General features: G+C 36.7%; 2 protein-coding genes across 4 annotated transcripts; one reads left to right on the top strand and one right to left on the bottom strand.

Moving 5' to 3' along the window:
• The first annotated feature begins 1,446 nt into the window (after positions 1–1,446).
• LOC137949884 (deSI-like protein At4g17486) lies at positions 1,447–6,856 on the top strand. Of its 3 annotated transcripts, none has more exons than XM_068796118.1 (4): positions 1,447–1,736; positions 3,567–3,854; positions 6,377–6,457; positions 6,655–6,856. In XM_068796118.1, the coding sequence occupies exons 1-4, from the start codon at positions 1,592–1,594 to the stop codon at positions 6,690–6,692; spliced, it is 552 nt and encodes a 183-aa protein (XP_068652219.1). In that variant the 5' UTR covers positions 1,447–1,591; the 3' UTR covers positions 6,693–6,856. The 3 variants fall into 3 exon arrangements, with proteins under 3 accessions (XP_068652219.1, XP_068652218.1, XP_068652217.1); XM_068796117.1 differs by having other exon boundaries at positions 6,562–6,856; XM_068796116.1 differs by having other exon boundaries at positions 6,559–6,856.
• A 1,066-nt stretch (positions 6,857–7,922) lies between these two features.
• LOC137949780 (mitochondrial-processing peptidase subunit alpha-like) lies at positions 7,923–15,630 on the bottom strand. The gene is made up of 13 exons (XM_068795963.1): positions 15,507–15,630; positions 14,345–14,584; positions 13,957–14,253; positions 13,579–13,746; positions 13,315–13,482; positions 13,148–13,228; positions 12,849–12,915; positions 11,784–11,881; positions 9,728–9,800; positions 9,567–9,637; positions 9,431–9,480; positions 8,557–8,669; positions 7,923–8,467 (listed from the first exon to the last, which is right to left on the bottom strand). Exons 1-13 carry the CDS (start codon positions 15,543–15,545, stop codon positions 8,415–8,417), a joined length of 1,518 nt encoding a protein of 505 aa, XP_068652064.1. The 5' UTR covers positions 15,546–15,630; the 3' UTR covers positions 7,923–8,414.
• Between the last annotated feature and the right edge of the window lie 259 nt (positions 15,631–15,889).

The following is a 15,889-nucleotide window of genomic DNA, read 5'->3' as shown; positions in this document are numbered from 1 at the left end:
AATGCATTGAGGGCCCTTGTCGAGCAAGATTTCTGAATCAGAGAGTAAAACCTTATCTTGGGTAGGATAGTAGTTTTACCTGGCTATATCCAGTTTGGTAACTAGTCGAGAGTTTTACAGAGTTCAGGAAAGTGCATGATAGAGCCCTCAATGAACCCTGCCGAAGGAGATCGCCTGATTCGGTTCAACTTTTTTGCATTAGCTTATACAGCTGGTAGTCGGATACTGAAAAACGCCTTTGCTGCTGCTGAGGCAAGTTTTCCTTGCTAAATCGAAACATCTCCTTCTCAGCTCTCTGGCTGCTGTGCCGCAACCGAGCAAGCCGACTCTTATCATTCCAGAAAGGATTCTCTTTTTGTTAATTTCGCTTGCCAGTTGCCATTGGAACTCCGGCTGCAGTGCTGCTTGCTCCAGTCTCGTCACGTATAGGGAGAAATAATTCTGGAGTCCAGAGTCGGGACAGATTGATTGACCTGTCAAAATGGCCATGCGGCGAGACGAGACGCCAAATTTGAGTTCAGATTCGTGATCAATTTTACTCACGACTCTGAACTCATTCATACGCTGCACTTGATCTGTAGCTATCAAGATTTGTTGATCCACATGGACCACCAGAAGCGGAATTTTATATTACATTTACTGCTCTACTTCAAAATAGGAAAAAATAAATTTGGACCGTTGATCCAGTAAATATCCAGTAAATGTGATTTAGGAGTGTTAAGACATTGACATTATTCTGAAGATTAATTTCCGACTTTGTGCTAAAATATGGCATAATTATTATGTAGATAGGCTTGAAATATTATTGAAATTATATTCACAGCATTAACATTGAATTCTTCTGTCAATTAATTCTATCGATGCAAGTGTTAATCTTGCGTGAGTTAATCCAAGCAACCTTTTTTTATTGTCTATTTTTTACGTCTTGATTCTTGCATGTAAATTTCTTTCATTTTCCTTGTTTCAATGTCGACAGACGTATTCTTCAGAGGCTAATCAAACATGAATGCCGCTGGAAATGCATTTTGGCGTCTTCGATTCAATTCCAGATATCTGAATTTCATTTTGGTTGAGTTTTTTTAGAGAAAAAATATTTCTCGAACAATCTGCCAAATTCCAAACCAGACATGGTGATGGCAGTAATGAACAATCGAGTAATCAAGCAATTGCCTGTTGAATATATTTCTGTTTCGGAGAAAACAACAACTTTGCAGACTCTCTCGAGTCTTTTAGTTCTTAATAGAAAAGAGTAATCCAATTTTTCTTTTTGTTAGAATTATCGATGATTATCCGTGGCAGATGGCAATTGGATCCATGATTCTTAACACCTTCTGACTGAAGAGTCGAGACCCCGTAAAAGCACTTTACCCTTACACTTTATCTGATTAAAAAAGACAACTTTTTATATTTCATTTTTTATTTTGCTGTAAACGTGCGCCACTCTGCGGCTCTGCCTGCTTGGACGACAACTAGAGCGTTCGTTTCTCTGTTATCTTTCTGCAAGATTTGGGAAAGCCCTCTTTTCCCGTGTATGCAAGTTTGCGAGTTGGATTGAAGCGTTCGTGAGTTCTCCGTGGGAGGACTGGTTTTGATGGGGAGTGCTTTCTCTAGCTCTGGTTCCGAAGAGAGAGATGGAAATTACAACACTCCAGTGGTGTTGAACATCTACGATCTCTCTCCGTTGAACAGTTACACGTACTGCTTTGGAGTAGGCATTTTTCATTCTGGAATTGCAGGTGAGATCTGCTGCCAGAAATATGAGAACCAGAGAAAATCTAGAAACAACCATTCATGTTTCATTTTCCTTCTCATTTTCGTCTCTTATGCAAATTCGTTGTTTCCAACCGTTTGGTGGTAGTTTTAGTGAAACTTCTGAGAAATTTCTTCACGGGGACCTTTTGATTTTAACTGCTTTGCACTTTGTACTGGCATTATATATTGTTGTGTTTTTTAGTTAGTTACATTTTTTCTTCTATTCCTATTTTCTTTCCTGGAAGTGGACTGTAGCTTTAGTTAATACCTGGATAATTTTGCGCTCCTCACTTGTGAGAATGGGATTTTTTTTTTTTGTTGTTGTATTATAGTGTTATCCGGATTTCTCTTTTTAGTCCGATTTTTTTTTTCATGTCTATCTTTTATGCGACGGAAATATCTTTTTCTTTTCTCGTTCCTTGAGTTTTGAATTTCGAGTCATGGTCTTTCTAGATTTTCAAGTGCTAATAAGCCACCGGATGGAATCCATGGTTGTTCCTTGAAGTTACTGTACCAAATAAAAGATAGCTGACTATTTTGTGTTGGGTATTTGTTTAATTGTCTTCTCTGAAGCGATGCATTTTTAACTGTCCAGGGCAACTATTTTATGTTTCTTTGGTTTGAGCTGGGCGCCGCTTACTTGTTCAGTCGAAGTGGAATTTGTTGTTTTTACTTATAATTTGAATGACTTTTAAACTTATAGTCAGAGTAGGAAGAAGAAAGATGTTCATTTCTCTCCTTGGCCTTTTTAGTCGGAATGACTTGTAATTTTGTAAATCAGAGATTACTGTTTGGTTGATCGAGCTTGGAACTGGTCTTGTGGGAAGGAGAAGAAAGCCCAAGTCTGTTTACATTTAGACTTTGTTTTGGTGGCTGGGAGGGTCTTTGAAATTTAATAGTTTCAGTGAAGAAAAAAAATTAATTATATGATCTTGAGCTGATTTTTAGGAGCAAGGGCACATGTTTCTTGCTCTATATTTCTTTCCAGTTGTCTTCTTGGCTAATGCTAGTTAGTTATTAGCATGTCCTGGTTTGCTGAACATTAAGAATCTGAATGATGACACTGTACTGTGAATTTTTGGTTTGTTGTTGTCTTGGTGGGATGACAGTGAAATAAGTGTAATCTTGTAATTTGATGCCGGAAATGAATTTTATCCTTGTTTTGAGTATCGTTTTTTTTGTTTATTCTTGGCTTTCGGCAGAATACATGTAAGATAAAAATTAAGGCTTATCTTGTAATTTGTCTATGCATGCTCTGTGCCTGATTTTTCTTGACAGCATAAGTCAATTAGTATGTAATCCTGTATTGATTGACTGAGGTTTCTGTTTTTATCTATGCTTTCCATTTTGGGAGTTTTGACATTCGCACCAATACGCCCAGAACTAATGCTGTTTAACGTAAAGTTGAGCTTTGTATATCTGATTATTGCTATCCTTTACATGAAAGGAGAGGAAGATTTTCTCTATATAGGAGTCTGTCTTTTAACACATGTTTTCTGTAATAGTTCTTTTAACATTTGTTATGCATCCTACAAAAATGCTTGTTGTATTTCAATATCCAGAAATATCCCAATGCTTCATTAGCATTCTGGAGCATAATGTCATCTAACAGAGGGTTTGGGTGGGCCGATTATTCGCCTGGGCTGCCTAACCCACAAGATTTCAGACTGCTGTCTAGAATATACTCAGACTACTGCACCTTGGTTTTCTGTTTTCTTCTTCATATCATTTTTTCTTTTCTCAATCACTTAAATCTCAAAAAGTAGTCTCCTCCATCCTAATGGTTTTCAAATTGTTGTTTGAAATGTACGCAGTTCATGGAATGGAGTATGGATTTGGGGCACATGATTTCCCAACAAGTGGAGTTTTTGAGGTTGAACCAAAAACCTGCCCTGGTTTTATCTACCGAAGCTCTATTACATTAGGCAATCTAAACATGCCTCCTTCACAGTTTCGAGCATTTATGGAAAATTTAGCTTCGGAATACCATGGGGACACCTACCATCTTATCTCAAAAAATTGCAACCACTTTACTGATGATGTCAGCATGAGATTGACAGGGAAAGGGATTCCTGGGTGGGTCAACAGGCTTGCACGCTTAGGTAAGGCTTCAGTCTGTTTTTTTTTGCTAAACACTTTCAGACTATGTTAATTTGTCTTAATTTGAGGTTTCCCTCTTCCTTAAGCCATTAATTCCGGTTGCTCATATTCTGCTTTTAACTGCTCTTTTTGACTCAATTAGATTCCACAAACTGGCTCTTTCCTATTGATGGTTATTGCTGTGTGTTTCTGTATTCCAGCCTTTGGCAACTAATAGTATCACCTTTTTTGGCCATTTGTATTTAGAGTACTGAAATTTAGGCAAGTAGACAATTTGCCTTTGATCAATTTTTCATCTTCTTCTGTTTTTGGAATAGCTGTATTTAGTCATCAGCCAGGCAGCTAGAAGTGATTTAATGTGAGATTGTGATGGGCATGGTGGGATTGCAATATGTTTGAATGTTTATATACATATACAGACATATATATGATAGATAGATGGATAGATAGAAGTCGGTAACAAAGTGGTCTAGCAAATGAAGCAAGCACATTACTGCTGAAATTCCTAAAGATACCTCTGATACTGGAGGAACCAGGATTGCCAAGAGATGAACCATCAAACTTGAGCTTGATGAGATCACCATCTGGGAAAGACCATTTCACATGTGATTTGCATTTTGGGTGGAAAAGTTGAGCCACCTGGGACCGATTGCTTCTAATTGTTCCACCATTCACATCTTAAAAAATATCTAGAGAGCAAAGCCATCAAATCAACTGAGATATGATCCTTTCAGCAGCAACCATCCAAGTGGAAGACTTTTGGTTGAAACTTCACTGATTGCTTTCTCCCCAAATTCCCCAAGAAACAAAGGCCAAAGTGTCTTTGAACATGGTGGAGCCTAACAGAGGAAAAGGGTTGCTAGAGTAGAGAATCATGGAGCCATAAAGAGAGCTAGGCATATAGAGCAACAAGCCAAATAAACCGATAAAATAGCTCTAAATATGCTACGCATAAGTACAATGGAGGAGCATGTGATTGATTGTTTCTTCCACCTGACCACAAAGGCAAATAAAAGCTACTTGGTAGAATAGAGCCTCGTTTGAGAAGATTGTCTCTAGTCAGGATTCTCCCATGATGCATGCTCCAGATAAAAAACTTTTATTTTAGAATGACTGGAGAGAGATCAGGCAGAGGCAACGACAATACTATTAAATGAAGGACCCTCAATCAATACATCATAACATGTGGCAACTAAAAATGAGCGATTGGCTGAGGGGCGCCTAATCATCTTATCCAGCCGATCCTGCTTGATATAGAGCTGATCCAGGTCCTTTGTTAAATTACAAATCTCAAAGGCCTTGGCGTCATTTAAATCTCTTCTAAATAGGGAACTCTTGATGCCTTGAAACCTGTCATGGACCATGAAACTGGAAAGGAGGATCTTCTGAGCACATGCCAAATTGAGAAGTTGAGGATAGTAGGATTTTAGTGGGGAGTTGTTGATCCAAAGATCAGACTAGAAATCCAGAAGGCTCTCATTACCAGCCAAGACTCAAATGTGCGGTTGATGTGGTTAAAGATATGGTATATATATATATCCAAATACGTGAAAGCTGACTTGGAGAACCTCCTCCCTGCCACCAACAAGCACTTCACCCCATCTTGAAGAGAACCCAAGCCAAAGAGATTAGTGACCTCCAGCACCATTTGGTAACGAGAACAACATTAGAATCCTCGATTTGTCAAATCCCCATCTATTTCACCAACTGATGCTTAAACCCATCAGATGACCTTTTCCAATGAAAATCCCTCATTATTTTGTCTAAACCACTTCAAATATTCTGTATCAGTGTGATGTTAGGTTTATTATGAAGTCTCAGACAGATTTAGGATTAGAAATATCATGGTGTTTATTACTTGGGGAGAGGTCATAAAACTTTGGTTAGTCATTTTAGGATGGAACTGGATTCAACCTTAACATACTATTAGAGCGGGTACCTGTATATGGGCTTCCACCCTAAATTGTTCACCTGTAGGAACCACAAAGAAGTCTTACATGTGAGAGAGTGTTAAAAACAATCCCACAAAGATACAGGATTAGAAAAATCTTGTGGTTATTGCTTGGGAAGAGGCTTTCTAGCTTCGGTTTGTTATTTCGAGATGAACCTGGACCCAACTTTAATGAAACAACTTCTCAGTGGTTGACCTTTTAAATTATGGCCATGGTGTACCAAGCACTGACCATCGGTATCACATAATTGACCTGGCGTTATTTCCAAGGAACTATTATCTTTCAATAGGACCTACACTACAGAAGACAATAACGACAAAATGGATTGAATTTGTTCTTGAAGCATCTTGGGTGTATATTTCTGTACGATACAAATTTCCTTGAGTGGTCTACACTGCAATAATGGTTTCTCTCTATCAACTTAGTCCATGAGCAGTTTATTTCAGCAGCTTAATTTCAAGTTATGTTTAAATATTAATTTTCTCTTGTTCCATTTTGTCTGTAATTATGTGATACTTATTAAATGCTGCAATTCTGGTTTAACTGAGAATCAACTCCATGTTTATTTTCAGGTGCAATGTGCAGTTGTCTTCTTCCTGACAGCCTCCAAGTGACTTCTGTTAAACAACTCCCTGATTATCAATTGTATTCTGGTAAGCCAGCTCTTGAGAACAATTTTATTTCAATTTTTCTGAGAAAGATAAAACTCTAGCTTTGATTCATCTGATTTCTTAGTATTTTCTGACTTGTCCAGAAGATGGGTCAGAATCCTTTTCCATCAACACCCCTCATGAGCCAACTGAAAGTGATGATACGGATACTGACAAACAACTTCTTGTGCCATCTTCAGGTGGGGAAGTTTGTTTTCTTAAAGAGGCGCATAGGTGAAAAAACAGGCCTGTATTAGGAAAACAATAATTCTATTTGTTATGCAGTCTCCATGTTGTCTTTGGTCCATTATATTTTGATTAGTCATTTGGGGTTTCGAATGCAGCAACTGTAACATATACAATTTTTTCAACTATATTTTAGATCTCAGTGGTCATTGTGTCCTTGTGCAGAATACTCGCAGCCTAAACTGTATACGTTTAAAGCTTTATGACTATCCAAAGGTCCTCAGGCTATAAAACTCAAATTGATTAGGCAACGTTGAAGGAATAAGAGATCCCAACAACTAAAAGTAAAAAGTCCGCCAGTTTTATAGCTTTTTTACCTCCACTGTTTCAAAGTGAGAACTATGACAGAGGAAAGTGTTAAATTTTGTTTGTTGTTGTGAGTCACAAGTTCTTGTTTAGGTAGGCGGTATAAGAAATCTTTGAATAGGTGTGTTTAGTGAGTTGTTGCAAATCACTGTGCAGGTCTAGGCTTCTATAATCTAGTCTTGGTTAGATTACTTAATTTTTGTTGTATCATTCGTGAAACTAAGCTATTGTAAGACTGACCTAAGTTCCTATGTTGGTTTAAGAGTCAATTTGCTGATAACCCAAACCAAATGTAAGGAATTAAATCTGAGGTGAAAATACCTTGTTAGTGGACTAACAATACACAAAGAGGATTATCAAACACTACAAATCGGTGTTTATTGTTTAAGTTAATATTTGTAGTAAGTTATTACATGCACTTGGACCTTAATTTTAATATTCTCAGTTAATCTTGTAAACTTACATATCATTTTAATACAAAAGTAAATATGGAAAACCCCCTCCTGGATATTAAAGTGAGCTGGATCAAATTTTCTTGTAACCCTAACCCAACCCGTGTCTACCCCTTGAGGCATAAGTAGCTCAAAACCAAATTCTTCTCTTAAACAACAAATCCAGATCTCAATTATTATTTGTGCTCGAATGTTCACAGTGAAAATAGGTGAGTGCCCAATGAACAAAAGATATTCAGAAGAGAGTAACCACTTTTTACAGAGAAGACCGGGCTAAATTATTAGTTTATAGAACCCATGGAATTAGATTTTGTATTTTTTTATTTTTGAGTTAATAAGTGAGAAAGAGAGGTTACTACATTTTAAAAACTGAATAGCCTAAACTAGGATCAGTCAATCCAATTAAACAAGCGACCTAACAATTGAAGTACTGTTTAACAGATTAGATGTCATTCAAACAAAACTTGCAAAAATATTGTTGGACCTTCCTAGTAAATGACAGTCATACCATGACACAAGACCGGGTTGCTGACTTATTTAAGGCAGACATCCAATGTGATCCAGAAGAGTCAGTGGATGCAAATTCATTTGAGTAATAGAAAAGAGGAAAAGACAACACTTCAACAAGCGACTTTACGAATAAATGAATGCAACGTCTATCAACGTCAAGGATTAAGATAATACAGACGAATCAGAACAAATACATGAGGATGCTGGACTGAAAATCACCATAATCTTTTGGGATGGTCGAGCCCTTAAGCTTGGCTGTGAGCTCTAACAGCAAATGATGCGTCAAACGTTCATTTATTCATTGATCCCACGGAATTCTCGGTGTACCTTGCTAGTTCCGCTGTTTATTTCAGCAGAGATTTGGCGGAGAATCAGAAAAACATCCTTCAAAATTGTGGGTGGAACTAAAAGGACAAGCAATGAGAAAAACATAGCCAAGGGGGCTTTCATTTTGACTGGAACTTGCTGCTGACAGAATTGTAACTCGGGACAGTCAGAACTGCATTCAATTAACATGGAATGCGTTAAAAGAAGAATAAATAAGGCTAATGAGAATAGAAACGAAAATTTGGAATCTTAGGGAGGTACCATCTCCCCATGATGCCATTGTGAGAGGTGATGCAAGCATCTTTTGGGCTATTGTAGAAATATCTTTCAAAGTTACTTCATCCACAGCCTTCAAGAAATGTTCAACAGGCTTCCTGCAAATATCACACACAAAAGGTGATAGTAAAATATGTTTGCTACCAGCACAGGTATAACTGCATGGAATCCTGAAAATCAGCAGTACTTCCTGTGCTTTTTAGAATGAGGCAAACAACTAAAGCAGTCAGGTGTCTTTTTATCAAATGGTCAGGATGCATCAGTATCAGAGAACCCAGCAGAGTTAGCTGAGAGAGGTTTTAAAATTCTAATACAATGAAGCAATATTTAGCTTATCAAGCATATTTTGAGTTCAACCAAGTGATTTTTTAACTATTATTAGGTCACTGAAGTCCATCTGACAGCATCAAAATCTCTCCATGTCCTTTTTCACTCTCTAGATTGTGAAGAAAGTCAACTTCTACTGAGAATGAGTAGTTTCGTTCACTATGCCATGCTTATTAATAAAAGAATATATCAATGCACAAAGCATAATTTACAAATCCAATTATAAGAGTATGCAGCAACACAATCCTAAACAGTGAAAATTTTCAGTTGATGAATATCAATGAGTAAGAGAATCAAATGCTCAATCATAAGCCTCGTGACAGCAACTGAACCCATATTATGATATTTAGCTTTTCAATGTCACAAATATATGCACTTTCTTGAAAAAGTTGTGGTTAGATGGTTGTTCTCTGATTCATCAGTAGCCTAGTTTGCTTCATATAATTTTGAGACCGTTGTAAAGAAAAATATGCATAAATACTATCAGATAAACATTTAAAAAAGCATATAAATTTTTTCTGATTGAACACACCTTTCCCCGTATGTCAAGATCTGGCGCCCAATATCTTCGGCAGCAACCATCTGCATGCCAGAAAACATGGTCCTTAATATACAGAGTTAAAATAACACTCTTTATTGACTGTCAATAAAAAGAAATGAAAACATACTCTTGACTCCAGGTTCATCAGAACAGCAGATTTTGTTGATTCTTTAGCACGATCAAGTTGCAACTGATTAACTGTGATACATGAAGAAAATGTTAGGGCGCAGATGTAGCCAAATTTCACCTTATTGACAGCCAGTAAGAATTATTTCGCAGCAACAAAACCTTCTCCAGGAGTAGCAACTGCAATAAGTTCCCGTGCTATCAAGTCCACAGCTTTAGCCGCAAATTCCGGGCCCTGATTGAAAGATGACATTTGGAAGCATAAAAAGTCACAATAGAAGTCAAAATGATTTTTTATTTTATTTTTTGAAAAGGGAAAGAAATCAAAACGATGTAATACAGAAACAAATAACCACCAAAAAAAACCTTGGTCTACAAATGTGACTTAATGTACACTACAATGAAGGGGGCTTCATGACATGATGCAAATGCTTAATGCACATAAAAGCAAACAGCCAGTATTGCACATTAGAGAACTCAAATACATGAAATTCACCACAAAGATTTCAGATGAAGAATAGAAATATCCAAATAAGTGCTTTTTCATCAGGTTCACCGCCAGACAAACTATCAATCATACACTGGAGTAGGTTTGCACAGAACGAATAGGAGGCATAGATTTTTAATATGAACTTGCATCTGATACATAATGGCTTACAGATATGGCCAACTACTATATGGGTTTACCAATTCAGAATGTACAATGGTGGTGTTTTTCCTTTTTATATAATTTCTCTTGAAGAGCCAAGCTGGTAATGTTCAACCTGAAGGAGTGAAAACAAAGGAAGATGCTATGGGCATAAGCCTCTTAACAATTCAACTTCTGTAGAAGGAGAAAATATCATGACTAGAAAGTCAAAAAAGGGGAAGAAGGAAGTAGAATGCAAGAAAAAAGTAAAAGCTTAACACAATTTAACTAGAAAATCTTAAAATTTGAATCAATGCCTACTCATCGGTCAAAAAATAATAATAATTATTTAATCAGAATATTAGCTCATGATATTTATGCCCAAAAATGAAGAATAAATATGTGCATGATAATATCCCTCCCCATCCCATCTTATATTTGGACTTGCAATTACTTCTGATTGTTAAACTAAACTACCATCACTTATTGCAATGGTTTGCAGCCTATTCCAATCAATCAAATCATTTGTATCTGGAATCTGGAAACTCATCTGATAGTCAAAGTTAGCAATTGAACTGAAAAATAAATAAATTAAGAATTAAAGCTCATTTGTTGGTTAAGTTAATAAGTTTTTAGCCAAACCCAAAAAAAAAAAAAAAAACACGATCACAATTTCTGTTCAGAACGTAAAGTAAACAACTTAAAATGGAAATGACACAAATAATGTGAAGTGTAAAACAGATGAGGTAATCGAACAAATGAGAGGTATAAATCAGATGGGGAATCCAGCAATGTGAAGTATAAAACAGATGTGGCAATCCAACAAGCTTGATTTCCTTAGTAAATTTCTCCCAAATGTAAAAGTAACTGAATGAACTTCTGTGGAAGCTTTGTCATTAACCATAACATCAACAACAATTTCATTCAATGGCTGTCAAAGAGATAAGATTTGCTCTATTACCTCATGACTAGAAATGGGTATTCTGAATTGTTTCATGTGTTTGGAGTTATATATCAAGATCAGCTAATCAGTTAGCAGATTCTCTTGCTAAGCAAGGGGCCTCCAATCTTTCATTGTAACGGAGTCCCCTTCCTAATTTTGCTCTCTCACGTTTTGCTTTTCGAATAAAACTTAAGAAATGGAGTCAATGGAGGCTGAACTTTTTTTAAGCTAACAGATTGGTCTTGTACAAGAAGCTAGATGTAATCTATGATCTCAATATGTAAATTATGAATTTATTAAAATATTAAAAAATACCAATACTGATTGAGGACCACGTATTTCCCAATGCAAATGGAAGACAATGCCTTGGTTAGTAGATGGATGCAAAACAGTTGGTGGTCTAACTCATGGTAGACCAAATAGTAAATCAAGATGCATAAACCAACAGAAAGGCAACAAGAAATAATGACGCTTAATCAGAGATACAAATAACATATAATTATATCATACCAAGAAAACGAAAGACAATAAATACAAATCCACCCAAATGAGCGCAGGAAAGAAAAAGAAAGGCATTAATACAAATATATCAAAAATACATGCAGGCTACATCATCAAATAGGAAAATCCTGAAGGCAACAACTTACAGTGGTTGCATGGATCCCAAAGATGCCAGTAGTATTGTATATACTGTTGAAGGCAGAAAATGATTGAACCTCTTGAAATTCGTTCAAGACACGAAGATCTGTCATAACATTCAAAAGTGAGAAGAGTTCTTTCTTTTTCACACTGATCCCATAGAATAAAGATTTCCTAAAGCCCAGATTTAACATTTAAGTAACCCCATGGGGCCACTGAGGCAACAGTCCAAACCACAACGGTGATTTTAGAAGCTCCTCCTATCACAGGAGTTCCATATAATGCTAGGTGAGCCAAATAGAAGACAGTAAACATAATTTATTCATAAAAAATATTCTAGAGTTGAAATATCGAAAATAGTGAAAATAAATATTTTATACAACAGTAGGAGTCAAACACTAGTTGAACAGCTAGCCCAGGTTTAACATTTAAGTAACCCCATGTGGTCACTGAGGCAACAGTTCAAACCACAACAGTGATATTAGAAGTTTCTCCTATCACAGGAGTTACATATGATGCTGGGTGAACCAAATAGAAGACAGTAAACATAATTTATTCATAAAAGAAATTCTAGAGTAAAAATAGAGAAAGTAGTGAAAATAAATATTTTATAAAAACAGTAGGAGTCAAACACAAGTTGAACAGTTAATCCAATAATTTGCAGTTGGATTTGCTGTTACCACTAAAACAAGTTTGCTCTAACATAAATCAAAGAGATATAAATAGAAGGACACATAAGAGGAGTTTGACTATCATAACAGCAAGACCAATTTCCAGAGATTTGTGGACAAATAAAATGATGTAAAGGAAGGTCCCACTGTTACACATTCTGTACAATAGGATCTTTATTCTTGATCACGTGTAATTGTTAACATCTGCATATGCTATACACAACAGATCACTGTCCTCTTTAAAATGTAAAGGATTGTGTTTACACATACCAAACACATTTTGGTCTTACTTTTATTTCGTGTGAATATGTTCATATTTTTACACCTGATACACATTAAAATTGTATTTTATGGGTTTCCTCATTTTTCTCCATGAAATACCAAATGGTTACTTCAACTTACATAAACGGGAGTACATTCCTTTCCCAGGACCTCCAGCAGAGAAAGAGCCACCTCCTCCCATGAGCATCTGCAAAAAATCAGTGAAATTAGTATCAACCCCTTTTATCCTTTTGAATGTTGAGTCTCATACCCTTGTGAGACTTGAAGCCAAGTGTCAAAATAGAAACCCTAATACAAACTATATATAAGCATGGAACAACACCGGTTGGACAAATATCCACAATTTTATTTTGACAATATAGAAATATCAAAGACTCTTCAGAAAAGACCAAGAAGGATTCAAGCTTCAAGAAGAGAACCTGAAGAACTGTCATAGTCATGGCTTCCTTCTCATTGAGCCAGCCACCAGAAACTTCAAAAGCAAGAGCTACATGTGTCTTCTGCTCTCAGAAAGAAAACAGGATTAATGAGTAATTAATAAGCAGTAAAGAAGTTCAAAGCACAATAGGATAATTTCATTCCACACCTCTGAATCAGCTTGACAACGATAGTCACCTCCAATGTAAACAGATTTTGGCACCTTTGGACGAGCTACCTTAGGAAGGTCAGATAAAAGAGGTTCAGCATATTGCAATAATTCTTCATGTTCTACCCCAGATGCTGCAAGAACCATCCTTGAGGCAGTGTAATTCTCCTGGATAATTGAAAAGCCACAGGATTAAGAGGAGGATGAACATGAGCTATAACATAAATGTTAACCACATAAAACAGCTAATAGACCAAATCTTACAGCAACAAATTCCTCCAAAATTGAACCATCCAATCTGTTTATTGCAGATTCTGGGGCCAAGAGAGGATTTGCCAGTGCACCAGAATACCCAGTGGAATGAATTGCTTCAAGAAGCAAGCCTTGAGGATTGTTATATATTTCTAATACCTCGGCATTCACTTTCTTCAACTGCAATATGAAGAAATATGTTATGAATATGGCTCTACATATGGCATCTAACATCATAAAACAGTTCTTTTACATGTTGATTATACACACCCACACTGCACCACAAACAACAGTGAGACTACAACCAAAAGAAAGAATGGCAGAAACCACCTTTTGGTCACTGAGGCAAAGATCCAATTCAAAAAATAAAAGACCAGATAAATGAAATACCTGCTCATTAACCTCCCAATCAAGAAAGATAGGGTTCCGCACAGAATCAATGAGCACCTCAACCATTTCAGGCACATAAGTTTTGAGGGCATCATAAGAATAACCCATCTGTTCACGAGAGGCTGAGGCAGTTACATTACCCCCAATGGCTTCCACCTCCCGAACAATACGAAGATGGCTACGGTTGCTTGTGCTCTTAAAGGCCATCCTTTCTAAAAGATGTGTGCAGCCATACGAAATTGGTGTTTCATAAACTGAACCACAATCCACATATAATCCTATAGAAGCAGCCGGGCTCTGCTTAAAAAGTAACTAAGTCAATCTTTTGGGGAAAGAGATCAGAACAAAAAAAATGATGACAATGGGAGTAAAATGCAGAAACACATACAGCCGAAGTTTCTGAAGCAACTACAACACCGTTAGGAAGAGTTGTAATTTTTGTCTTTCCCAGTTCAACATAATCAGGCAAAGGAGGTGGAAGAGTAACACCTTGAAGAGGAACTTCAAGGAAAGGGAGTGTTTTGGATTTTTCACCAGTAAGCCAGGTAAAGATACCTCCGGAGGAGGTGGTTTTTGCGACACTTGTACTGGCATATCTGCTAGCAAATGCCCGATCACCTGCACGACTCTGTAGAGATCAAAAAATTATTTGAATGTTTCAAGCTTCAAAATGCAACCAATACTAAGACAGCAAACCATGAACTCTAACCACTGACACCCATATCTAACCCAGCATTGAACTGTACACTCAGAATTGAAGTCTTGAGAAATGATCTTTTGTCTATATATAAAAAGAACTAGTGAAACTGAATAAAGAAGGAGAGTTTGTACATCTCGCTATATTTCCTTCTTGTTTTTGCTTTTATTTTTTTCCTTCGTTAGTGGCAACAAAAAAACACACACACAACGAAACGGGAAACTAAAAGAGAAACCACAAAGGAACCATGAAAGAGCAACGAATGACAAGGAATATATATATAAGTTGAGGAGAAAACATCAACAGCCAAGAAAAAGGAAGTAAACTGAACTATCAGAAGCTGGTAAGTGGCAGGGAAAAGCACCGTAAACATATTTCATCTTTCCATGTCCCCTCCTAAAATAATTACCAACGACAATGCATAAATAGTTTGCTCAGATTAAAGTCAGTAGAATTGTATTTTCCTATGGCTCTAATACCCATTTGCAAAGTTTTGTAATCACATTTCAAGTATACACAGGAATAAATCGTTGATACAGCAGGTACAAGTGCCGCCGATCGACCAAAAATAAACAGATAAAACATGTAAAAAGCCACGCATTGATCGCATGAAAACTATAATATTGCCCAAAAAAGGGGAAAAAAAGATCTAGGAGATGCCTCACAAGAGGAAACAAAAGGTAACAACAAGCGGTCGGAAACAGCAAAAAAATCAACCTCCCAGTCAAAAAATAAAAATAAAAAAAATCGAAAAACTCTTAAAAATAATTAACTTGCCTTCAGCGATCTTACGATAGCAGAAGAAACGAGAAAATAAGACAAGAAACCGATAAGATGATTCCACAAGACTGACCTTAAGGGCCTTGAGCCTTGAAGCGGTAGTTCTGTACATGGTCAAAGTGAACAAGCCCTGATCCAATGAGCACCCAAGAGGTAACAGAAGCGACGTAGAAAGGGAGCTGCAGACTCGCGCTCGCTCTATAAGAAAGAAGTGTAGTTTTAGCGGTTTAAAGATAATAATATTTTATGCGCTTTCCCAATGAAAATTTCAAATTTTCTCTGAAAAAACAACAAATAATATAAACATTGATAAAATACCCTCTACCAGCCAATTTGCAAATTTGCTGAGAGAAAAATATATTCTCTTCCAGCAAATTTATAAATTTGTCCGAAGAAGGTGTCGTTTCTGCTAGCGAGGCAGAGAGTCGAAGTGAATTTTGAAATAATTTACTGATA

The sequence above is a fragment of the Aristolochia californica genome, unplaced genomic scaffold (assembly GCF_029961685.1).
Source record: "Aristolochia californica isolate CCGP_79_NKW_82.1479 unplaced genomic scaffold, dmAriCali1.0.hap1 SCAF_14, whole genome shotgun sequence".
Classification (NCBI taxonomy): Eukaryota; Viridiplantae; Streptophyta; class Magnoliopsida; order Piperales; family Aristolochiaceae; genus Aristolochia; species Aristolochia californica.
Note: the sequence above shows the minus strand (reverse complement) of the source record. Positions and strands in the feature narration are given on the sequence as shown.